This window comes from Oncorhynchus gorbuscha, linkage group LG05, assembly GCF_021184085.1.
Source record: "Oncorhynchus gorbuscha isolate QuinsamMale2020 ecotype Even-year linkage group LG05, OgorEven_v1.0, whole genome shotgun sequence".
NCBI lineage: Eukaryota > Metazoa > Chordata > Actinopteri > Salmoniformes > Salmonidae > Oncorhynchus > Oncorhynchus gorbuscha.
In genome coordinates this window covers 61,955,102-61,980,591 of record NC_060177.1, presented here as the reverse complement: position 1 = coordinate 61,980,591, position 25,490 = coordinate 61,955,102, and the positions used below count along the sequence as shown (strand labels likewise).

Sequence of the window (25,490 nt, the reverse complement as noted above, 5' to 3'; positions counted from 1 at the left end):
AAGCAATAAAACTGGCCTTCTTTAGACTAGTTGAGTGTCTGTAGCATCAGCATTTGTGGGTTTGACTACTGTTAAGGGATTTTTTTTATCAACGATGACTAATTATGTATACATTTCATTCAGGACTGACTAATCAGAAAACTATTATGTTACTGTATATGTATAATCAGAATACTATTATGTTACTGTATATGTATGAATTTTCTTTTTAATCTTAGTACTGAATATAATGTGTGCAAATATAATCAAGAATTAGAACAATGACGGTCTGTACCATGGTAGAAATGAATGAACTCATAGCCAGACTGGCTAGAAGGCTTATCTACACCAGCTGTCCTAAGCTCAAGTCATATATCATCTTAATAGGGAGAGACGATGTGAGAACCATACAACCTTTGTACTAGAGCGGAGATGGCACGGGTTGGTACTGAAACTAATGACGTCATTTTAAGTTTATAACCTGTTGTAAAATGTGTAAGGAGCACTACTCTCGTGAATAAAGGCTGCTGTTTGACTTTAAGACTGGGCTCTGTGTTAAAACATTAATTCCTGCAACATGTACAGGCTCAAAAGGGCCAGAAACAAAGAACTTTCTGCTGAAAGACATCAGTCTATTCTTGTTCTGATAAATGAAGGCTATTCCATGCAAGACATTTCCAAGAAACTGAAGATCTCATACCAACGCTGTGTACTATTCCCTTCAGAGAACAGTGCAAACTAGCTCTAACCAGAATAGAAAGAGGAGTGGGAGGTACATTAGAGGGTCTAGTTTGAGAAACAGACAAGTCCTCAACTGGCAGCTTCATTAAATAGGACCGTCAAAACACCAGTCTCAACGTCAACAGTGAAGAGGCGACTCCGGGATGCTGGCCTTCTAGGCAGAGTTGCAAGGAAAAAGCCATATCTCAGACTGGCCAATAAAAATAAAATAATTAGATGGGCAAAAGAACACAGACACTGGGCACAGGAAGATTGGAAAAAAGTGTTATAAACAGACAAATCTAAGTTTTGAGGTGTTCGGATCACAAGGAAGAACATTCGTGAGATGCAGAAAAAATGAATATATGCTGGAGGAGTGCTTGACAGCATCTGTCAATCATGGTGGAGATAATGTGATGGTCTGGGGGTGCTTTGGTGATAAATTGGGAGCTTTGTACAGGGTAATAGGGACCTTGAAGAGGGAAGGCTATCACTCCATTTCGCAACGCCATACACTGTGGACGGCGCTTAATTGGAGCCAATTTCCTCCTAAAACAGGACAATGACCCAAAGCACAGCTCCAAACTATGCAAGAACTATTTAGGGAAGAAGAGGTCAGCTGGTATTCTGTCTATAATGGAGTGGCCAGCACTGTCAACAGATCTCAACCCTATTGTGCTCTTGTGGGGGCAGCTTGACCATATGGTATGTAAAAAGTGCCCATCAAGCCAATCCAACTTGTGGGAGGTACTTCACGAAGCATGGGGTGAAATCTCTTCAGATTACCTCAACAAATTGACAACTAGAATGCCAAATGTCTGTAAGGCTGTAATTGTTGCAAATTGAGGATTCTTTGGCACAATTACTATTTCAATTAAAAATCAATATTTATAACCTTGTCCACGTCTTGACTATATTTCCTATTCATTTTGCAACTCATTTCTTGTATGTTTTCATGGAAAACAAGGACATTTCTAAGTGACCCCAAACTTTTGAACGGTAGTGTGTTTATCCAGCAGCAGATTATGATCGATAATGTCAGAAGCTGCACTGAAGTCTAGCAAAACAGCCCCCACAATCTTTTTATTATCATTTTCTCTCAGCCAGTCATCAATCATTTGTGTAAGTGCCATACATGTTGAATGCTTTTCCCTATCTATAAGCGTGCTGAGAAGCCATTGCTAATTTGTTTACTGTGAAAACGCATTGTATCTGGTCAAACCCTCTTTTTTTTAACGAAGGGACTTTGAAGCAACATGATGCACCCTGCTTCTCCTTTATTGCTTCTCCAAGGCTTAGATATTTGCACTTTCTATGTCATCGTCCTCTTGATCTGGTTGTGTGAGGTTCCGTTGTATCAGAGTTCAAGAGCTGTTTCAATTTAAGTTTGTGTAAAGGAAATAGTTTTGCAATGGATACTTAATGAAAGGTGTTTGGGTTCGGTCTTATCATCATAGATACTTTCTTCAGGGAGTAGGCCCCTCCTCTGAATTCAGCCCAGTAGACTCCATCTTGGTAGCGACTGCGGTAGTGTCCACCTCTGTACCATACTCCATTGAGGTTAGAATGGGCACATGCATTGTACCACCAGCCTCCCTTCTGGTAGTGGGCACAGTTACCTGGGTTGACGCAAATATTAGTTAGACATCATTGTTGAATCTCAATCAAAATATATTGTCGGCCTATGCACTAGGTTCAATGTCAGTTAATTTGGCAAATTGTCACTGAACACTGAAGCTTTTATCTCACATTTCTGTTGTTATAGTGAGAGTGTATGCAACTGTATGATCTTGACATTACCTGTATACACATCATGGTCTCTGTCCAGCGTAGTAAACTGTTTGCCGTTGTGCCAGGTGAGGGAGTCTCCGGCGTTGCCATGGTAGCGGCCCACCCTGAGTTTGTAGAAGTCTGCCTCAGGCTCCAGCCTGAAGCTGGCGTACTCTGCAAACACCTTCCTACCAGACCAGTCCTCCAGAGTCACCAGCAGCTTGTAGTTACCCTGGTTGGTCAGCCAGTAGATGTTCTCCAGGCCCAGCCAATACTCTCCATCTATGTTTCCAAAGCCTTGCTATGAGGGGAAAAGATACATACAACACAGTCAAAATGATGGGCTTTACACAAGTCCTGTCAACTGTAAGCAGTTGATCTGGAGTTCTGGGGGATAATTCATAGGCTGTACTCTTTTTTAAAATATGTTTTATTTTTTATTTAACTACAGAGGCTCTACTCTACTCAAAGCCCTTGAAGTACTTGAAGTACTGAGAGGAACAGTCCCTCTAGAACGCCCTGACAATTAAGCTCCATATGAATCTGTCTTAGAGTGTTGTTTATTGTCAGAAAAAGTAACATCAAATGACCCATGAACCAACTACACCATAGCCAGCCCAGTATTCAGTGGTTAGTTCTTCATTATCTTTCATTTATCAAAAACGTATTAATGGCCTGTGTAGAAGAATGGGAGATCTGTGAGCTTGTTACAAGATGTGTGCTGGTCTGGACTGTTCTGCCTCAGCTCTGTGCCAGCCTAAGTCATAGGATGTTATAGGGCTTACATTACATTGTAGATGCTTTGTTTCTTGGGATGATCTGGCTATTGTACACATTTACTTCCCATGTGTTTTAAGGTGTATTGGAAGGTCTTGGAAAGTTCTCTGGCAAAGATTTAAACAAGACCCTTGCAAATTGTCTGCCCTCCGATGTTCACCCTTCAATTGCTTCACCCTTTTCTAGTGCTTTAGATCCTTTTACTGGCTCAGGAACAATATTGGCATTAGTCATCCCTTAGTATTTCATGCTGTCCTCATAAATGCCCGTGTACAGTTGTATAAATGCCTGAATTCATCAATGTCTTTTTCCTCATCATAAACCATTGCCATGACGTAAATATAAATAATTTTTTCCATTTTACAGTGGGCTGTTTTTTTATTGTGGCATTTATTTCCAGTATGGCAGCCTCTCGTCTACACGTTCCTCATTAAGTCTGTATGCGTCCTATGTGGACTAATTTCACAAAGACCCAACTCATGTTGGCGGGTGTTATGAGTCATAGGCCAGTGGTGTGACTGACAGGTACAGAACCCTGTAGGTACCACAGCAGAGCAGGCAGTGCAGGGGACCATTCTCCTCAAACCTCAAGAATTACATTTCATTATTAGTACAGATCTGCATAACGTCAGACACACCAGACATGTCTCCTGTTTCACTCAGCCACGACATACAGACACAAGTCTACACTGAACCTGCCTCCCTCTTTACTAAATGAGTTTGACGTAGTGTGGAGCTGTTTAGCTACCTTATAAGTCTCCCAGTTCCTGAAGAAGTTGACTGATCCGTCCAGCCTCCTCTGGATGACAGTCCAGCCACCAGGGTCATGTCTCTGGTCACACCACACCTGCATCAGTCTGTTGGCGTTCTCTGGCTTCACTAGGTACATGCCACTAGCCGTGTGGCCATCCTCCAGGGCCTGCAGGCAGTCCTTCCATGGCCCTGTATGGGACAGGACAGGAGACATAAACCATGGTGGAGTCAATGGAGGTTGCCAAATGATATATTTTTCTATAATATGAGTCACTCGCTTCTTTAGTCTTCATATATTCATAATGAATACCACAGTATTATTGTGTGACTATCACAGTATTAGAGACAGAGGCTATGTAGCCTAATTGACTACAGCATGATCTACTGTTACAGATGCAGGATCTTCATGTGATCACCCTGTTGCAGGAATGGAAAAACTTTAAGCTTATTTGAGCTTTAAAAGGGCTTCTAAAGTTTGTAATTTCCACTTTGAAATATCAGAGTTGATTTCCACTTACGAAAAATGTATCAATATCTACAAAAAATGTCCATTAATTATAATCCACATAATAATTAACATTTCCACTTGCTGAAGGATTATTTTCCTGCTCTAGCAATGTGGCTCAAATTAAGATACTACATCTGTAATGCTGCTACTACCATCTTTCAGTAGGAAAAGCTCTCAGCTTAAGGCCAGCGTTGACTTTGGCTGCTGCTCTCACAAGCGAAATGGCTGCAGGCAGTGCAGCCAAGAGCAACATTGGCATATGGCTAAAGGGAGACCTGATTGCTGAATGATGCAACAGTAGCAAATGGATCAGCAGGTACTCTAACGGTCCCTTGGTGATGAATGACATCATGGGCATCGGGCTTTAAGAAAATACTCTTTCATTGAAATATAGTATTAAAAAATCTAATATTTGACGTCTTCCTAAACCCATTTATGATGCAGCAACTATCATAGTAAACCTCTGAGCAAAACGGAACAAACTTTAGACGGTACTCTCTGTAGGTGCCTCTCCTTGATTTCACCCATTTAGCATGCATGTTTCCCATGTTGTTATTGTCAGTGGGTGTTTTTGACCTACCCCGGTGGAGGTAAAACCATATCCTGTACTATACTGACCCAGAGAGCTGTTGCGCTATTATGCGATCGGAGACATTCCATCTGAACTATAGGGGTTTCAAATAGCATGTGCTCTTAGCAGTGGGCTCTAGTTTGGCCATTCTCTGGTAATCTAATCTCAGATATCATCCATGGAAACTCTGCTGAGACAGTGGTCTCCTTCATCAAAATACTTGTGCATTTATGTGGGTGGTGTGGCTTTGAAATGAAGCCTCTCACCAGGACACACAGCATGGCACTACATGCCACTCACAACCACACAATGTGACATACAGCTGTCTATATGCTAGATGCAAGGGCCATTTCTCACTCAGAGAAGTACACATATCTTCTGGTAGGGGCTGGAGGGTGAGGGTGGGGGTGATTAAATAAAGGTGTTTGGGTAAAGGATGTTCCGTGTAAGTAGGGGGGATCCTTCCTTACCCTATTTCCTCCCGTTCATCTACAGTGATTGAAGTGAACATCAATAAAGAATGATAGCTTTTACTTGGATTCACCAGGTCAGTCTGTCATAGAAAGAGCAGGTGTTCTTAATGTTTTGTATACTCCGTTTTTTAACAGAACCAAATGCCAAGATGGATGCCCTGAAACCAAAGATTGAGCAGGATGTGTTTTATAATGCTCTGCAGTATATGATTGAACGAGGAATGAAGTTTATGTTAACTTCTGCTTGTGTTTGGTTTATTCGTTTGTCTTGGTGTTCTGGTTCATATCTGTAAAAACAGGAATTGGCGTATTGCCTGTTAGCCATTACTCTCCCCCTCAGAAGATCTCTAGTCCGCATACATGGAAACAGTCTTCTATAGGACTCCTGACTCCACTTTTTTAATTGGATGTGAAAGTGTTAACCTATTCAAGAGTTTACACTGATGCGATTCGCCAAATGACCCTGTTTAGAACACAATGGACATTTGTACAGAAACAGGAGGAAGAGAGGTATCCACACAGAGGCAGAAGTGGCTGGTCTGCATCCAGCCAGGGTAGGGAGAGAGCAATATGAGGAAAAGGCAGTATGTGAGAGAGGGGTGATGGAGAGAGAGGAAGACTAGACAGGGAGATGTCAGGCTTTCATAAAGCGACCACACTGACAGCCTGGCTGTATCAAAATATAAAGGAGGAAAACATGGAGCTAATTCCAAGCAGGACTGTCAATCACAAGGTGTCACACAGAGACATATGAACAAAGGTTCACATTGTAACCTAATAGGCTAAAACGGCTATAGTCACTTCTATAAAAATAGATTTTGCTAAGATGGCATGTGAGAAGTAATCCATTAGCCAGCCACCTCCTCTCTAGAAAGATCTGTGTTGTTCAGACATAAGCCAGAGGACTGCACTACTGATAAACCCTGCCACTGTGGCAGAACCCTGCCACTGTGGTGAGTTTGTATAAACTTTGGGGTGTGAGTTGCAGTTGGCCCTGACAGGAAATTGCTAGCCTCCCTTCAAATAAAATAATATTTCAATTGGCACATGCTTCGTAAACAGCAGGTGTAGATTAACAGTGAAATGCTTACTTACAAGGCCTTCCCAAAGATGCAGAATAAAAATAAAATAATATTTCAGCCAAACCCATTGCTGACAGGTGTAGAAATTGAGCACACAGCCATGCAATCTCCATAGGAAACATAGGCAGTAGAATGGCTTTACTGAAGCACTCAGTGACTTTCAACGTGACACCCTCATAGGATGCCACCTTTCCAACAAGTCAGTTCGTCAAATTTCTGCCCTGCTAGAGCTGCCCCGGTCAACTGTAAGTGCTGTTTTTGTTTTATATATATATATATATTTTACCTTTATTTAACTAGGCAAGTCAGTTAAGAACAAATTCTTATTTTCAATGACGGCCTAGGAACAGTGGGTGAACTGCCTGTTCAGGGGCAGAACGACAGATTTGTACCTTTGTACCTTATTTTGAAGTGGAAACGTCTAGGAGCAACAAGGGCTCAGCCGCGAAGTGGTAGGCCACACAAGCAAGCTCACAGAATGGAACCGCGGAGTGTTGAAGTTATTAGAGTGTAGAAATCGTCTCTCCTCAGTTGCAAGACTCATTACCAAGTTCCAAACTGCCTCTGGCAGCAACGTCAGCGCAAAAACTGTTTGTCAGAAGCTTCGTGAAATGGGTTTCCATGGCCAAGCAGCCGCATACAAGCCTAAGATCACCATGCGCAATGCCAAACATTGGCTGGAGTGGTGTAAATCTCACCACTTTTGGACTCTGGAGCAGTGGAAATGCTGTTTTTCATGGTTTGGGCTAGGCAACTTAGTTCCAGTGAAGTGAAATGTTAACGCTACAGCATACAATGACATTCTAGATGACTCTGTGCTTTCAACCTTGTGGCAACAGTTTGGGGAAGGCCATTCCCTGTTTCAGCATGACAATTCCCCCGTGCACAAAGCGATGTCCATACAGAAATGTTGGTTGAGATCGGTGTGGAAGAACTTGACTGGCTTGCACAGAGCCCTGACCTTAACCCCATCGTACGCCTTGTGATAAATTGGAATGACGACTGTGAGCCAGGCCTCATCACCCAACATCCGTGTCTGACCTCACTAATGCTTGTGGCTGAATGGAAGCAAGTCCCTGCAGCAATGTTCCAACATCTAGTGGAAAGCAGAAGAGTGGAGGTCATTATAGCAGCAAAGAGGGGACAAATTCCATATTAAGGCCCATGATTTTGGAAGGAGATGTTCGACGAACAGGTGTCCACATACTTATGGCCATGTGTATGTACATTTAGGTAGGGGTAAAGTGACTAGGCAACAGGATAGATAATAAACAGTAGCAGCAGCGTATGTCATGAGTGTGGAAGTGTAGAAGCGAATATGTGTACGTGTTATATGTGAGTGATGAGTGAGTGAGTGAGTGAGTGAGTGAGTGAGTGAGTGAGTGAGTGAGTGAGTGAGTGAGTGAGTGAGTGAGTGAGTGAGTGAGTGAGTGAGTGAGTGAGTGAGTGAGTGAGTGTTGAAGTGTCAGTGTAAGTATGTGTGAGTGTGTATAGTCCAGTGTGTGCGCATAGAGTCAAGAATAGTTAGTACAAGAAGGGTCAAGGCAGATTGTCCGGGTAGCTATTTTGTGAATTATTTAGCAGAGCACAGAGCACAGTGTCTACACATCAGTCAGGAAAGCACACTGTGACACAGTGTCGAGGGAAAGAGCTTACCATGGTCAAATACTGTATAGCGTAAGCCAATGTGACCTACTACATTCAAATGACATGGTATCTAGTGGAAGTATCTGTTAACAAGAAAATACTAATCAAATCACTTTGAGATGATTGAGAGATCTCCCTAGAGTCCCATACATTATTATACATCCTCTGGCCAATTCCTGCTGCTAGCCTGTGGTGGGGTTTCCTCTCATAACTGGAAGGCTATTCTTACCATGGTCAGGGTTAGATTGACCATGAAATGCAGTGTAAGCTGGCTTTGCCCCCTCGGCAGTGGGCTTTTAGCCCATGGTGAGTTGAGACCACACAGAGCTTGTCTCTAAACTCCCCCTCATCTGGTGTCTGTTTCTGCTGAGACACATGTCTGTCTGTGGCTCAGCACTCCCATCCAACAGCAATAGTCACTGGCACAGGCATACAAACTAACACCTCACTGTTAACAGTTAAATATGAGCAGGATAATAAATACAGCAAGGTTTGTGAAAGGGATGAGACTTGAACAAGAGGAGAAATCACAAGAACACGATATACTGTAGCTATTAGGCAGGTTTTGTTAGAAGACCACTCTGATTATTGTACTTCTATTATCATCTTAAGACCATAGTTAACTCGCAACACACACTTCGTGACATTCAGTCTCATCCACATCTCTGTTGTATTCAGTCAACTACACAGTTCACTAAAGTTGCCAAGTAATCATCCAGTAACTTAAGCTTCTAAATGTACTAAATCAATGATGATGGTTTCAGACAGCTCCACTTTCAGTGGCCTCAATACCAGAGGGCTCCAGTCCAACCATCCATGAGCATACAAAATATGTGTTTTAAGATGCTTTGTGGATTATCATCAGCTGACTGTAGTATCAAGCCCATTAGATGATATGCATCGCAATGGCTTTTAAACAACATCCGCTCTGTTTTCCCCTAGAGGCCTTTTCTCAGGGAATGTTTGAGGCGTATTATTCCCATAGACAATAGTGAGAAGGATGGATAAAGAATAGATAGCTGCTGTTGTCTGGTGATTAATGATTTCGAAAGACCAAACTAGTCTCACACACAACCCTCTGTTTCAGTCTGTCTGACATGAGTCTGATGAGGGTTCATAGAACCTGCCAGCCTCTCTTTTTCCGCTTGAATCCTCATATACAGTGAGCGCCAAATGTCATTCACTTGTATTAAGTAGTAAAACCTTAAGTATTTCATCCCCGTTTTCCTAGCACACAATGACTACATCAAGCTTGTGACTCTCCAAATTTGTTGGATGCCTTTTCTGTTTGTTTTGGTTGTGTTTCAGATTATTTTGTGCCCAATAGAAATGAATGGTAAATAATGTACTGCCATTTTGAAGTCACTTTTATTGTAAATAAGAATATAATATATTTCTAAACACTTCTACATTAATCTGGATGCTACAATGATTACGGATAATCCTGAATGAATCGTGAATAATGATGAGTGAGAAAGTTACAGACGCACAAATATCAATATTTGTGCGTCTCACTCATCATTATTCACAATTCATTCAGGATTATCCGTAATCATTGTAGCATCCAGATGAATGTAAAAGTGTTTAGAAATATATTGGATTCTTATTTACAATTCAAGTGACTGAATGGTAAAGCGCTGCACCCGAGCTCACTGTAAATGTAACTTCAGACCAGATCTGTATCAAGGAATATTCATTTCAATAGGTGACTATAAACATACAGGCTGCTCAATGAAACAGAGCGACTCACCAGAGGGTTTGTTGGTGGTAGAAGGGCTGCCTGTGCCACTGGGCATGGTAGGAAGGACAGGCAGCACAGACTTCTGGTCACTCTGAATCTCGTTGTTTATCTGGTTGGTGAGGCGTGGGTAGGTGGGAGGTTGGTAGGGCTTGTTGATGGGTGGTGATGGTGCGGGTGGGGGCTGAGGCCTGGGCTGAGGTACAGGGACTGGGCGAGGGAGGCTGACCGGCTGACCCTGACACTGCTCCTCCAGCAGGGCGATGAGGACCGACTGGTTGTTGGCCAGAGAGGTCAGGTGCTGGTACTTGTGCTCCAGGTCCTTGTAGCGGTTAGTGAGCTGTTGCATCTCCGAGGTCTGGTTGAGGATGCGGTTCTCCATCTGGGACAGCTCCAGGGAGTTGTCCCTCTTCCTGATGATCTCGTGAAGAAGCTGCATGTAGAGCTGGGTCACCCTTGAATTCATGTTCCTGCTCTCCTTCCTCAGCAGCTTGACCTCGTTGACAATGCCTCCGTCCACCTCCACTAGCTGCTGCAGCGTCTCGATCTGCCTCTTCTGCTTCTGCAGCTCCCCGTTCAGCAGCTCCAGCTCCTGCTTGTTGACGCGGTTCTCCAGCACTGCTTCCGGCTCCTTGCGGTTCACACAGATGGCCCCTGTCACCTTCTGCTGGGGAACGATAAAGGTGTATGAACACCCGTCAGGCTGCTGGGAGTCGGCGAGGGCCCGTCTGCTCCTCCGCCCAGAATACAGGAACTCTCTCTCCAGACCATCCTCACTGCTCTCAAACTCCTGGGATGAGGTTCTGCCCTGGCTCCTGGCCTGGGGGTTGCTCTCCTGGCGGTTCCCCTGGCCCTGGGGCTGCTGGGCTCCAGACACCAGACCATACACCAGGAACAGCAGCACCACTGCAGGGAGCTCCATCAGTCTGGGAAGGGCTCTCACTCACACACACCTTAGGCTTAGGAGGCAGAGGGATATGAGAGACAGGGAGGTCATTGCTGTGGTATAAATACTGAATTATTACACAAATACTGTGACACACCAACCAGGTCAACTATCTTGTTCAAATTATCTCTAATTGCACAGTATATTGTTTCAATAAATGGATGAATGTGTTATAAAGCCTAAACTGTTTCCTTTGTATTATTTCAACTAATTCTCATATTCACATCTTGGGTTTAGCAAGTCTCCAGTGAAAGGGTTTTGTTTGGTCAGGTATTGTCACCCTGGTAATGGTGTGTTTTCCATGGGTCTTGTCTGAACAGGCTGAGAGAAATGACATGCTGATTCCAACAAGATCTGGCATCACCTATTCTATGCTTGTGATATCATTGAGTGGGTTTCATTAAACCTCCCACTATTATCAAACAGTGGAAATCTCAACTGCGAGCCAGGTTAAATTTCACCAAGGGGCCAAGCTGGTGTGCCATAATGTCTCTAAACAGACACCAGTCTGATGGTTTAGGCTATGTTTGTGAGAGCATGGCTGGCTTTGGCTGTCTTAGATTGGGTATAATGAAACCTTTTTCCTGGCCTGCCTGTTCAGTCCACCAAGGCCCCTTTTGGAGACCCATAGGGCTGGAGTCTACTCTTACATGGACAGGACATCAATGGGAGGCTTCAGAAGTCCACTGATTGGTACCAGAGGCAGCCTGTCCCTTAGGATGGCTTCTTCCTAGTCTACATTTCACGAGGGGGCCAGGCAGACAGAGCTCAGCGAGGAGACACGCTCTGTCCTGGGACCTTCTATTCATTCCAGATTCCAGCCCAGAATCCAGGGCAGACTGGGGGTTGTTAGGGCTAAAGAAATATAGGCCACCATAAAAGGAGGCCTTTCCCAATAAGGATGCTGTGACTTTGTATTATATAAGGTATACTGTATGTAACTATCAGTGGTGGTAAAAGGAAAGATACCTTAATAGAAAATGACTCAATTAAAAGTGAAAGTCACCCAGTAAAATAATACTTGAGTAAAAGTCTACAAATATTTGATTTTAAATATACTTACTGTAAGTTTCAAAAGTAAATGTAGTTGCTAAAATATACATAAGTATCAAAAGTAAAAGTATGAATAATTAAAAATTCCTTATATTAAGCAAACCAGACAGCACAATTATTATTTAATATTTTGAATTTACGGATAGCCAGGGTCACACTCCAACGCTCTGACATAATTTACAAACAAAGTATTTGTGTTTAGTGAGTCCACCAGATCAGAAGCAGTAGGGATGACCAGGGATGTGTGCGAATTGGACCATTTTCTGTCCTGCTAAGATTCAAAATGTAACGAGTACTTTTTGATTTCAGGGAAAATGGAGTAAAAAGTACATAATTTTCTATAGGAATGTAGTTATGTAAAAGGAAAAGTTGTCAAAAATATAAATAGTCAAGTACAGATACCCCAAAAGTAGTACTTTAAAGTATTCTTACTTAAGTACTTTACACCACTGGTAACTGTGTTACAAAAGGAAAAGCAGAATCTTAAAATGTATGTTTGAGTATGAAAAACACAGCCAGACACCATAAAATGTGACTTTTTGTCAGTGTGAATTGAAAGTATTTAGTCACCTCTACTTATCAGTAAAGTAATCTGCTTGGAGTTGTGAACTGTACTTCAGTGGGTGAGATGCAGGTGTGTTAAATGGAAGCTGTTGGAGTTTTAATAGTCTAACCCTTTTGACCCATGCTATGTTATTTATTTTAGCTAGTAAAGTACTGATCTCTCTAGTTGCTAAGTCTGTTTTAATCAAATCAAACTTTATTTGTCACATGCGCCGAATACAACAGGTTACCATGAAATGCTTACTTACAAGCCCTTAACCAATAATGCAGTTCAAGAATTAGAGTTAAGAAAATATTTACTAAATAAACTCAAGTAAAAAAATATAAAAAGTAACACAAAAAATAACAATACCGAGGCTATATACAGGGGGTACCAGTACCGAGTCAATGTGAGGGCGTACAGGTTAGTCAAAGTAATTTGTACATGTACAATTCAAGTCGGATGTTTACATACACTTAGGTTGGAGTCATTAAAACTAATTTTCAACCATTCCACAAATATCTTGATAACAAACTATAGTTTTGACGAGTCGGTTAGGACATCTACTTTGTGCAAGACACAAATAATTTTTCCAACAATTGTTTACAGACAGATTATTTCACTTATAATTCACTGTATCACAATTTCAGTGGGTCAGAAGTTCCGGAAAATTATGTCATGGCTTTAGAAGCTTCTGATAGGCTAATTGACATCATCTGAGTCAATTGGAGGTGTACCTGTGGATGTATTTAAAGGTCTACCTTCAAACTCAGTGCCTATTTTCTTGACATCATGGGAAAATCAAAGGAAAACAGCCAAGACCTCAGAATGTAATGGTGGACCTCCACAAGTCTGGTTCCAAACGCCTGAAGGTACCACATTCATCTGTACAAACAATAGTATGCAAGTATAAACACCGCTCAGCAAGGAAGATGCCACTGCTCCAAAATCATCATAAAAAAGCCAGACTATGGTTTGCAACTGCACATGGGGACAAAGATCGTACTTTTTGGAGAAATGTCCTCTGCTCTGATGAAACAAAAATAGAACTGTTTGGCCATAATGACCATCGTTATGTTCAGAGGAAAAAGTGGGAAGCTTGCAAGCCAAAGAACACCATCCCAAATGTGAAGCATGGGAGTGGCAGCATCATGTTGTGGGGGTGCTTTGCTGCCGGAGGGACTGGTGCACTTCACAAAATAGATGGCGTCATGAGAGAGAAAAAATATGTGGTTATATTGAAGCAACATCTCAAGACATCAGTCAGGAAGCTTGCTCGCAAATGGGTCTTCCAAATGGACAACGACCCCACGTACACTTCCAAAGTTGTGGCAAAATGGCTTAAGGACAACAAAGACAAGGTATTGGAGTGGCCATCACAAAGTTCTGACCTCAATCCTATAGAACATTTGTGGGCAGAACTGAAACAGCGTGCGCGAGCAAGGAGGCCTAGAAACCTGACTCACTTACATCAGCCCTGTCAGGAGGAATGGGCCAAAATTCACCCAACTTATTGTGCTTGTGGGAGGCTACCCGAAACATTTGACCCAAGTTAAACAATTTAAAGGCAAAGCTACTAAATACTAATTGCGTGTATGTAAATCTATGACCCACTGGGAATGTGATGAAAGAAATAAAAGCTGAAATAAATAATTCTCTCGACTATTGTTAAAGTGGTGAATAAATAATGTGGTGATCCTAAGTGACCTAAGACAGCGAATTTTTACCAGAATGTCAAGAATTGTGAAAACTGAGTTTAAATGTATTTGGCTAAGGTGTATGTAAACTTCGGACTTCAACTGTAGGTTGTAGGGCTGGGCAATATGACAATAGAAAAACATCTATTGTTTCATATTATGCTCTATCGTTTATTTTGTTGTGTCGCAAATCACACTCTTTACGGCAATATTTTTTGTCAATTGGACGAAGCTTCGCTTTCTTCCACATGTGCAACACAAACAAACATGGAAGAGAGTGAACATGACACTGAGCTCATACCTAAAAGAGGGACAACTTTGGTTGCATGGACGTGGTTTGGGTATGAAAAGTCTGACACGGACCAGAAAACCGTCCTCTGCAAAATACGCCGCAGGCCGGTTCTGACAACAGGCTCAAACACCACGAACCTCTTTTACCACCTACGCAAGAATCATGTAAAACATTACCGGGAGAGTCTACAGATGAGACCCAAAAAGTACAGTCGAGTGCTCAAAACAAACCCCCGACTCAGACGTTGCAAGAGGCTTTTAGGAGGAGATAACAGCTGCCGTTACAACTTACATCTGCAAAGACATGGCCCCAATATACACTGTTGAGAAACGGGGGTTTCGTGAGTTGGTGCTAACACTCGACCCAAGGTACTAAATGCAAATTGATATGTGACATGTACTAATGCCAAAATAACATGCAAAACAGGCCTATATTTATTTTGTTGCAGCTATACTTGAAGTGTTTTGTCAAGTTCTGCCCTTAGTTCCTTTGTTTTGTCTTTGTTTTAGTATGGTCAGGGCGTGAGTTGGGGTGGGCAGTCTATGTTCATTTTTCTATAATTTGGGATTTCTGTGTTTGGCCTGGTATGGTTCTCAATCAGAGGCAGCTGTCAATCGTTGTCCCTGATTGAGAACCATACTTAGGTAGCCTGGTTTCACCTTTGAGTTGTGGGTGATTATTTTCTGTTCTGTGTTTTGCTTCACCGTTCAGGACTGTTCTTTTTGTCGTTTTGTTGTTTTTGTTCAGTGTTCAGTTATCGAATAAATCTAACATGGACACTTACCACGCTGCGCATTGGTCCTCCTCTTCTTCCACCTACGACGACCGTTACATGTTTTCTATTTACCTTTTTAGATTTTATACATTCATATTTTATATTTTGTTACATGCTTAATTGAACATTTGCACAAGTTCTAAATAAAATAAATAATCAAATATGAGTAAGTACCTTTTTATTTGTTGAGTATAATTCAAAATGTAATAAGAAATAGGCCTTTCCATGTGGTCATTTTACATAAACTATTTATTCATTGAATTTACAGAAAATGTGCTATATCTCGTGATATGTATCGTTATCAGGATATGACATTTTGGCCATATCGCCCAGCCCTAGTAGGTAGGGGTAAAGTGACTATGCATAGATAATAAACAGTGAGTAGCAGCAGTGGGGGGTCAATGTACATAGTCTGGGTGGCCATGTAATTAATTGTTCATCAGTCTTATGGCTTGGGGGTAGAAGCTGTTAAGGAGCCTTTTGGACCTAGACTTACCACCACCGTGTGGTAGCAGAGAGAACAGTCTATGACTTGGGTGACTGGAGACTGTGACAATCTTTTGGGCCTTCCTCTGACACGCCTAGTAAATAGGTCCTGAATGGCAGGAAGCTTGGCCCCAGGGATGTACAGGGCCATACGCACTACCCTTTGTAGTACCTTACGTTCGGATGCCGAGCAGTTGCCATACCAGGTGGTGATGCTCTCGATGGTGCAGCTGTATAACGTTTTGAGGATCTGGGGTCCCATGCCAAATCTTTTCAGTCTCCTGAGGGGGAAAAGGAGTTGTTGTGCCCTCTTCACGACTCTCTTGTTGTGTTTGGACCATGATAGTTTGTTGGTGATGTGGACACCAAGAACCATGATAGTTTGTCGGTGATGTGGACACCAAGAACCATGATAGTTTGTCGGTGATGTGGACACCAAGGAACTTGAAACTCTTGACCTGCTCCACTACAGCCCGTCACTGGGGGCATGTTCGGCCCTTCATTTCCTGTAGTCCATGATCATCTCCTTTGTCTTGCTCACGTTGAGGGAGAGGTTGTTGTCCTGGCACCACACTGCCAGGTCTCTGACCTCCTCACTATAGGCAGTCTCATCGTTGTTGGTGATCTGACCTACCACTGTTGTGTTGTCAGCAAACTTAGTGATGGTGTTGAAGTCGTGCTTACCCACTCAGTTGTGGCGGAACAGGGAGTACATGAGGGGACTGAGCAAGCATCCCTGAGGGGCCCCCATGTTGAGGATCAGCGTGGCATATGTTGTTGCCTACCCTTACCACCTGGGGCGGGAAGTCAGGAAGACCAGGATCCAGTTGCAGAGGGAGGTGGTTAGTCCCAGGGTCCTTAGCTTAGTGTTGAGCTTCTGGCTCGTGGCCTTATGAATGTTGACCTGTTTAAATGTCTTGCTCACATCGACTACGGAGAGGTGATCACACAATCGTCCGGAACATCTGGTGCTCTCATGTATGCCTCAGTGTTGCTAGCCTCGAAACGAGCATAAAAGGCATTTAGCTCATCTGGTAGGCTTGCGTCACTAGGCAGCTCACGGCTGGATTTCCCTTTGTAGTCAGTTTGCAAACCCTGCCACAGCCGATGAGCATCAGAGCTGGTGTAGTAGGATTCAATCTTAGTTCTGTTTTGATACTTTGCCTGTTTGATGGTTTGTCTGAGGGCATAGCGGAATTTCTTATAATCATCCGGATTAGTGTCCCACTTCTTGAAAGCGGCAGCTCTAGCCTTTAACTCGATGCGGATATTGCTTGTAATCCCTGGCTCCTCGATGGAATATGTACTGTACGTACGGTCACTGTGGGGACTACGTCGTCGATGCACTTATTAAACATATTCCGGTCTGTGCTAGCAAAACAATCCTGTAGCGTAGCATCCGCTTCATCTGACCACTTCCGTATTGAGCGAGTCAGTGATACTTCGTGCTTTAATATTTGCTTGTAAGCAGGAATCGGGAGGATATAATTATGGTCAGATTTGCCAAATTGGAGGGTTAGGGAGAGTTTTATATGTGTCTCTGTGTGTGGAGTAAAGGTGGTCTAGAGTTGATTTTTCTCTGGTTGCACATGTGACATGCTGGTAGAAATTAGGTAAAACTGATTTAAGTTTGCCTGCATTAAAGTCTCCGGCCACTAGGAGCACCGCTTCTGGATGAGCATTGTTATGTTTTCTTATGGCCTCATGCAGCTCATTGAGTGCGGTCTTAGTGCCAGCATCAGTTTGTGGTCGTAAATAGATGGCTATGAAAAATATAGATGAAAACTCTCTTGGTAGATACTATGGTCTACAGTTTATCATGAGGTACTCTACCTCAGGCGAGCAATACCTCGAGACCTCCTTAATATTAAACCTCTCGCACCAGCTGTTATTGTCAAATAGATACACACCCCCACCCTTCGTCCTACCAGAAGTAGCTGTTCTGTCCTGCCGATGCACGGATAACCCTGCTAACTGAATATTATCCATGTCGTCCATGTTTCGGCCACAACTCGATGAAACATAAGATATTACAGTTTTTAAATTTAGGTATTTTATTAGGATCCCCATTAGCTGTTGCAAAAGTAGCAGCTACTCTTCCTGGGGTCCACACAAAACATGAAACATAATACAGAATAACATAATACAGAACAAGAACTTGGATATTTCAAACTTTTTTAACAAATCAAAAACTGAAAAATTGGGCGTGCAAAATTATTCAGCCCCTTTACTTTCAGTGCAGCAAACTCTCTCCAGAAGTTCAGTGAGGATCTCTGAATGATCCAATGTTGACCTAAATGACTAATGATGATAAATACAATCCACCTGTGTGTAATCAAGTCTCCGTATAAATGCACCTGCACTGTGATAATCTCAGAGGTCCGTTAAAAGCGCAGAGAGCATCATGAAGAACAAGGAACAAACCAGGCAGGTCCGAGATACTGTTGTGAAGAAGTTTAAAGCCGGATTTGGATACAAAAAGATTTCCCAAGCTTTAAACATCCCAAGGAGCACTGTGCAAGCGATAATATTGAAATGGAAGGAGTATCAGACCACTGCAAATCTACCAAGACCTGGCCGTCCCTCTAAACTTTCAGCTCATACAAGGAGAAGACTGATCAGAGATGCAGCCAAGAGGCCCATGATCACTCTGGCTGAACTGCAGAGATCTACAGCTGAGGTGGGAGACTCTGTCCATAGGACAACAATCAGTCGTATATTGCACAAATCTGGCCTTTATGGAAGAGTGGCAAGAAGAAAGCCATTTCTTAAAGATATCCATAAAAAGTGTCGTTTAAAGTTTGCCACAAGCCACCTGTGAGACACACCAAACGTGGAAGAAGGTGCTCTGGTCAGATGAAACCAAAATTGAACTTTTTGGCAACAATGCAAAACGTTATGTTTGGCGTAAAAGCAACACCCTGAACACACCATCCCCACTGTCAAACATGGTGGTGGCTGCATCATGGTTTGGGCATGCTTTTCTTCAGCAGGGACAGGGAAGATGGATGGAGCCAAATACAGGACCATTCTGGAAGAAAACCTGATGGAGTCTGCAAAAGACCTGAGACTGGGACGGAGATTTGTCTTCCAACAAGACAAAATCAAAACATAAAGCAAAATCTACAATGGAATGGTTCAAAAATAAACATATCCAGGTGTTAGAATGGCCAAGTCAAAGTCCAGACCTGAATCTAATCGAGAATCTGTGGAAAGAACTGAAAACTGCTGTTCACAAATGCTCTCCATCCAACCTCACTGAGCTCGAGCTGTTTTGCAAGGAGGAATGGGAAAAAATTTCAGTCTCTCGATGTGCAAAACTGATAGAGACATACCCCAAGCGACTTACAGCTGTAATCGCATCAAAAGGTGGCGCTACAAAGTATTAACTTAAGGGGGCTGAATAATTTTGCACGCCCAATTTTTCAGTTTTTGATTTGTTAAAAAAGTTTTAAATATCCAATAAATGTCGTTCCACTTCATGATTGTGTCCCACTTGTTGTTGATTCTTCACAAAAGAATACAGTTTTATATCTTTATGTTTGAAGCCTGAAATGTGGCAAAAGGTCGCAAAGTTCAAGGGGGCCGAATACTTTCGCAAGGCACTGTACATACATTTTTTTAAAGGCACACATAGCCTACATATCAATGCATACACACAAACTATCTAGGTCAAATAGGGGAGAGGCGTTGTGCCGCGAGGTGTTGCTTTATCTGTTTTTTGAAACCAGGTTTGCTGTTTATTTGAGAAATATGAGATGGAAGGAAGTTCCATGCAATCAGGGCTCTATATAATACTGTATGTTTTCTTGAATTTGTTCTGGATTTGGGGACTATGAAAAGAACCCTGGTGGCATGTGTTTTGGGATAAGTGTGTGTGTCAGGGCTGTGTGTAAGTTGACTATGCAAAATGTCCCATTGGTAGGATAGTGTCGAGCGGATTTCATCCAGTTTATTTTCCAGTGATTGCACATTGGCCAATAGAACAGATGTTAGAGGCGGGTTACCCTCTCGCCAACGAATTCTCACAAAGCAACCCGATCTCCAGCCCCCTGTATTTCCGTCTTTTCTTCACGAGAATAACAGGGATTTGGGACTGGTCTTTGAGAAGCAGTACATCCTTCGCATCTGACTATATTAAGAAACAATCTACATCCAGTTCGAGGTGAGTAATCGCTGTTCTGATGTCCAGAAGCTCTTTTTGGCCATAAGAGACATTAGCAGCAACATTATGTACAAAATAAGTTACAAACAATGCAGAAAAAAACACAAAATAGCACAGTTGGTTAGGAGCCCGTAGAACGGCAGCCATCCCCTTCGGCGCCATTATCTCACTTGATGTCAGGTGAGTGTGTTTAGCTAGCTGTCCTGACTCTGGCTCTCTTGGGTGACTGCCACTGTTAAGAGGAGCGGTTTCACACTGCGTATGGAAAGTTTGACACACAGAGCAGCTGATGCTATTCCTGCGCCTGTTTTAAGATATTGATCAGATTGCATCAGGCCTGAACCGTTTACCAAGAGACAGGTCATGCGGCTCAATCACAAGATTAAGCACACATCATTGTCTATACTGTATATTATTTCCTATATGTATTTAGAATATTGGAATTTCAATCTAAACTTAACCTGGAAAGAATGTTGAACTCTTAGCTAAGTCTACTCTGGACCATTACATTGCTCTGTTTAACAGTGTAGAGGGAATGTTGTCTAATAACAATCTTACAGTTACAGTTTATCTCTGGACAGAGGTTGCATTTAAGTAGTGTGATTAGTGCACAACAACTAACTTTTAAGATGCAACGCTTAGATTATCACAGGAGTTCATGAAAAAGAGACACTTTGACTGTTTGTTCCAGATTTCAAAGGGCCTTTTTATTAGAAAAATAGCCGAGCAGCAGTTGAAGGGGCTGTGGTGCTTTTGGAAGAGGAGGGGGATGACACTGAGTGCAAAGGAGAATGTGACCGCAGTTTAAGGGTAACAAGGGCCTGCACCCCTTGGGTTCCTTAATTGAAAGCTGCTGCAGATTGGATTACAGAGGAGCCCTGTGCAACACCTCCCCAGAGTCAGAACAAGCCTTTCTGATCTCATACCTCTAGAGTGGGAGGCTTGGTGCAGGGCAGGCGCATGGCTGCTGGCCTGATTCTGTTGACTCTATTTAGTATTAGAGTAACTACATTACCTGCTCAGTAGTTACTGCTAGAGGTCTGACCCAAAAGGAGAACCACGTGCAAGATGTCCAGACAGCCTTCAGAATCAGAGGGGAGAATACTTTTGTTTTTGCCTTGCTATTCTGGGCATGGGGCCAGCCCATTAGGTTGAATAGACGGAGAGCAACTGTCCAAGATTAAGACCCTTGGAGATCTCTGGCTGGTATGAAGAAAATTAGTGTCGAAGATACTGTATGAAAGCGATAAAGACATGGAGTGGGAGAGACACACATATACTAACTTAAAACTGTTTGAGCTGTAAACGTTCTAACACATTTAAAGCTCTATATCGTCGCTGTCCGATTTGGCAATTTTTCATTTGTTACAGTTATTGAAAGCAGTAACTCTCCTCAATGTACTCTAAACATTTCATGACTCTAGGACCAAGAACATTTATTCAAAATAGCTTCTGAAGTTTCATAATTGTATGTTCTTAATAGAAAAAATATGCAATTTATTTTACTTTCCTGAAAAGTTTGTTTTGGAAGTTTTGATCAGACATCAACGATATAAGTTGTTCTCATGAATATAAAAGTCTATTTTTGCCTACCAGTAAAAGTTCAAAAGAAGCCATGGTTAGGTTTTGTTTTACTGTGAAACACTCCTCTGATACAGTATGTGGGTCTCTTTAATGGAGTTAATCACTTATCAAGCCATATGACATCATCACAGCCAATGCTGATTGACAAAGAGAAGATGGTAAAGGTTGGATTTAGCTACATTATCTAAACACAGGCTATAAGTCCTTATTAAGAACATCTGCTGAGCTCTTTGTGGGATGTAAAACAGAAAATAAAATGAATTCCTCAGGGTGAAACAGAGGACAACAACACTTGATAATGACCAATCAGTTCTAATACAACAGTCACGGTCTCCACTCTGTTAATGGCCTGGGACTACTGTGGTACTGCTGTGGCTTCCCTCTCTGAAACATGAGCTGTCTGTTTGAGGGAAGTTATGCGCCAGCCACTTCATGACTGCAGAGGAGCCCCACAATACCATGTGGTTAGCCAGGAGTCTCCCAGCCACCTCAAAGCTGAAGGAAAATGCCTGAGCTTGTAGTGAGGGAGTGTGTGTATTCAAATAACACCACATGCCAGACTCAGGCTCCCAGGGACCAGAGAGGTTCCCATCTGCCCAAGAATATCACCCTGTTATTAACACCTGAGGCAACGACAGCAGGCCCCATGCTCTCTCCTCCTTCATAGTTATACACAGACAGCAGACTGACTGGCCTTATTATTGTCGTGACATAATTTCTGTTTAAATGAGCAGCCATTGACTGCATGGCCACGACCAATGTGTATGATTTACTGGTGTTGAGTAGCTTCATTTACTGTCGGGCACAGAGGACACCATGGAGGACACCACGGAGGACACCACGGAGGACACCTCAGAGGACACCTCAGAGGACACTGAACACCTGTGTCAACACTCAGTGGATAGGTGTTTAAGAGGACAGTGATACTGTAGACAAATAACTACAGTAGCTTTATGGATGATAGTGCCCTTGAGGTGAACAGTGTTCCTAAGTAGGGCTGTCTTGCTCATTAGCATGTCTGTCAAATTCACAGGTCGGTAGTGACTTTATCTAATAGTGTGACAGGTAGTGCTTTGTGTGGTTCAGTGTGGCTGTGAGCAGCAGCATGCTCCAGTGTTTTTGTTCGTGCTCAGCACATAGTAATTAGTAGGTGAGCAGAGCGGCCCGGCAAGCCCGGCTGATGTCCCTCGCCCCAGCCCCTCTCATTTCAGAGTGAGTGTGGCATTCCTCACATTCTTAGCCACCTCCTTAGAGTGAGCTGCCACAGACACTACAGACAGACACACTGTTATCTGCGGAGAAAGAAAGAGAAAGAGACCCCTCCTCTCCGCCCCAACTCTGCTGTACCTATACGTCAGCTCTGCCTCCTGCCCTACAACACCGCAGCAAGTCATACAAACATCAGAAGCTCTGTTATCTCAACTACCACCCCCACTAATACAAGTGCACTTCAATCTTACCAGTTTATTACTAGTCACAATATATAAATTCAACACCTCCAACACTACGGCACTGGAGCACTGTGCAAAATGAGGCACCCGTACATGCTCAAATTCGGAACAATTATAGTGAGCCATAACAGTGCTGGTTGTATGACATGCAATATGGTTTGGATCAGAATCAAGTTAACTTTGTACATGGTAATCTGGGTTATTACTTTATCTATGGTGACCACATTATTTCCTCAAGCATGTAATCCTGGTTAGCCCATCACATAACACTGTAGACATAATTCAACTCAGCCCCAGACTCAGCCTAAACTATCTGCTCGGTCTGATTGTGTTGAGTCTGAATCTGCCGCCATTGTTTTGGCTTTCCATGGCACAGAATAGTTCTGATGGTAATTTACCACATTTAGTAGGTTTGCTTTATTTGACTCTTTCTGGCTTGTTTGTTGTTGTGTGGTGTGGTTTTGGCTGTCACATTTCCTCTGATGGTGTCAGGCAGGGGGTTTCAGGAACCGTTTCAAAACATTTCTAAATGCACCCTCAAAGCCCTCTTATCCAAGCACAGCCCTGGCAGCAGAGACAAAGCAGAGATTCAACAGAACAGCTCTCTTCTTCCCTGTCCACTTCAGCATGGGGGAACATCCTGACGCAGGGGAAGGCTGTACCCAGTACTCTATGGATCATTTTAATAAAATATATCTATCTATATCCATTAATGTACAAATGACAGCAAACTCATTTAGACTAAAATGAAACTGTGCAAGCTTCTTGGGTTGTAATTTGAAATTTTGTGATATGAAACATTTGATTTTTTATGAATAATCAAACATCCTCAAACAAACAACTTCTGCTGGTGTGAACCATATCAGAAAATGAGGGCATAGTTTTTTGTGGCTCTGCTTACAATCATGACTGCCCCATAGATGTTCCTATTAAAAAGCCCAGGCTCCTGCTATTGGCACTATTCACTAGCAGCCTATCTTTGTTGTTCGAGCACACCTTTGGAATCCTCTGTGATGACAAGCTGAGTGTTTATCAGTAGTTTACAAGCCCTTGCCCTGGAAAGCCCATGACTTTAGTCTCTCTCATTTGTGTTGACCCCTATCTTCTGAGTCTATATCAGATCCAGCTGCTTCGTTAATCCCAGACAGGGGAATTAACCCCGGACAACAGACCTCCTTGTAGCTTCATATAGATAGCACCCAGGTTCTAAGCTTCAAACTGGTCAGCAGGAATCTCTGGCTAACTCAACACAGAGTGGCCAAAGCTTGTCTGACACTGTGCAGCTCAGTGGTCAATTTCAAACAAAGTTACTAAATTATCAACTGATAATCAACAGATTAGACAAGTGAGCTAATTAAATCAGTGAAAAGTTCATATTGAGGATCTACTTAGGAGCAACACTAGCAACACTTACAGAAGTATTGTAAAGTGACTGTTCCACTGGATGTCATAAGGTGAATGCACCAATTTGTAAGTCGCTCTGGATAAGAGCGTCTGCTAAATTACTTAAATGTAAATGTAAATGTAAGTATGAGCAAGCCATGCTAGATTATTGCATATAGACATTCAATACAGAAAAAAAATGCAGTGAAAGTGAAATGCCACTGAATGTCGGAACTAGAAGCACAAGCATTTCGCTACACTCGCATTAACATCTGCTAACCATGTGTATGTGACAAATAAAATGTGATTTGATTTGATTTGATATGATTTGATTTGAATCCTTACCAGATAATTGTCAACTCTAGCTTGTTATTCCTTCAGTTCCCTAGCCGTTCTGGCAACACTGATTGAAGTGTCCCCTTGAAGAAAGTCATCACCGGTCTGTGTGAAAGCTGTTTGGGGCTGTCCTCTCTCTAGATCACTTGTTCTTTGTCACCTGCATCCGTCTTGTCACTTAAAAGTGGACTGTGGTTTGAAGCCTGTTATTAAAACACCTTCATTATAGAATCAGGAGCTGCACTTGTCGGGAAGATGTCCTTTGTACTGAAGGCATTGAGCAAAGATGAAAAAATCCACTTGAAAAGACTAAATACATTAAATCCACATTTGTTTTTAGATATAATGTGTAGATTCCTCACAGGCAGTGAGAAAGCAGGAGACAGTGAGAGGTCACTGTGCTCTCTGTAGCCCGGTAGGAGAAGAATGTCACTTTCTGAGTGCTGAGTCCATCACTTCTGCCTCACAGCTCTCAGACGTAGTCTTTTTCTCCTGCCCTCCTTACCTCCCCTCTCCTTTCTCTCCCTCTCTCTCTCAGTGCATTTACATGATGAAAAATGCTCTGGCACAACGTTTCAGTAAGCTGACAAATTGAGCACAATCCCTCCCCTGTCTCCTCCCCTTGGCACAAAGACATCCACAAGCATGAGATACAAGCTCTGACTACACATACACCACATACCCCTCTCTCATTCACACATGCACACACACACGCGCACACACACACAGACACACAGTTTCCCAGCCCGCTCTCACCCTC

The 25,490-nt window shown here is 42.7% G+C and overlaps 1 protein-coding gene across 1 annotated transcript; it reads right to left on the bottom strand.

Annotated features, from left to right (window-relative positions):
• Positions 1 to 1,704: 1,704 nt before the first annotated feature.
• LOC124035191 (angiopoietin-related protein 2-like) lies at positions 1,705 to 25,258 on the bottom strand. The gene is made up of 5 exons (XM_046348619.1): positions 24,740 to 25,258; positions 10,031 to 10,977; positions 3,995 to 4,188; positions 2,500 to 2,770; positions 1,705 to 2,318 (listed from the first exon to the last, which is right to left on the bottom strand). Exons 2-5 carry the CDS (start codon positions 10,938 to 10,940, stop codon positions 2,119 to 2,121), a joined length of 1,575 nt encoding a protein of 524 aa, XP_046204575.1. The 5' UTR covers positions 10,941 to 10,977; positions 24,740 to 25,258; the 3' UTR covers positions 1,705 to 2,118.
• Between the last annotated feature and the right edge of the window lie 232 nt (positions 25,259 to 25,490).

Excerpts from the sequence above, each read along its gene's own strand:
- LOC124035191 (XM_046348619.1), bottom strand. The coding sequence starts at position 10,940 with ATGGAGCTCCCTGCAGTGGTGCTGCTGTTCCTGGTGTATGGTCTGGTG. Across the intron at positions 4,189-10,030 it reads TACCACCAACAAACCCTCTG|GGCCATGGAAGGACTGCCTG; the intron begins GTGAGTCGCTCT and ends TGTCCCATACAG. Across the intron at positions 2,771-3,994 it reads GGAACTGGGAGACTTATAAG|CAAGGCTTTGGAAACATAGA; the intron begins GTAGCTAAACAG and ends TTCCCCTCATAG.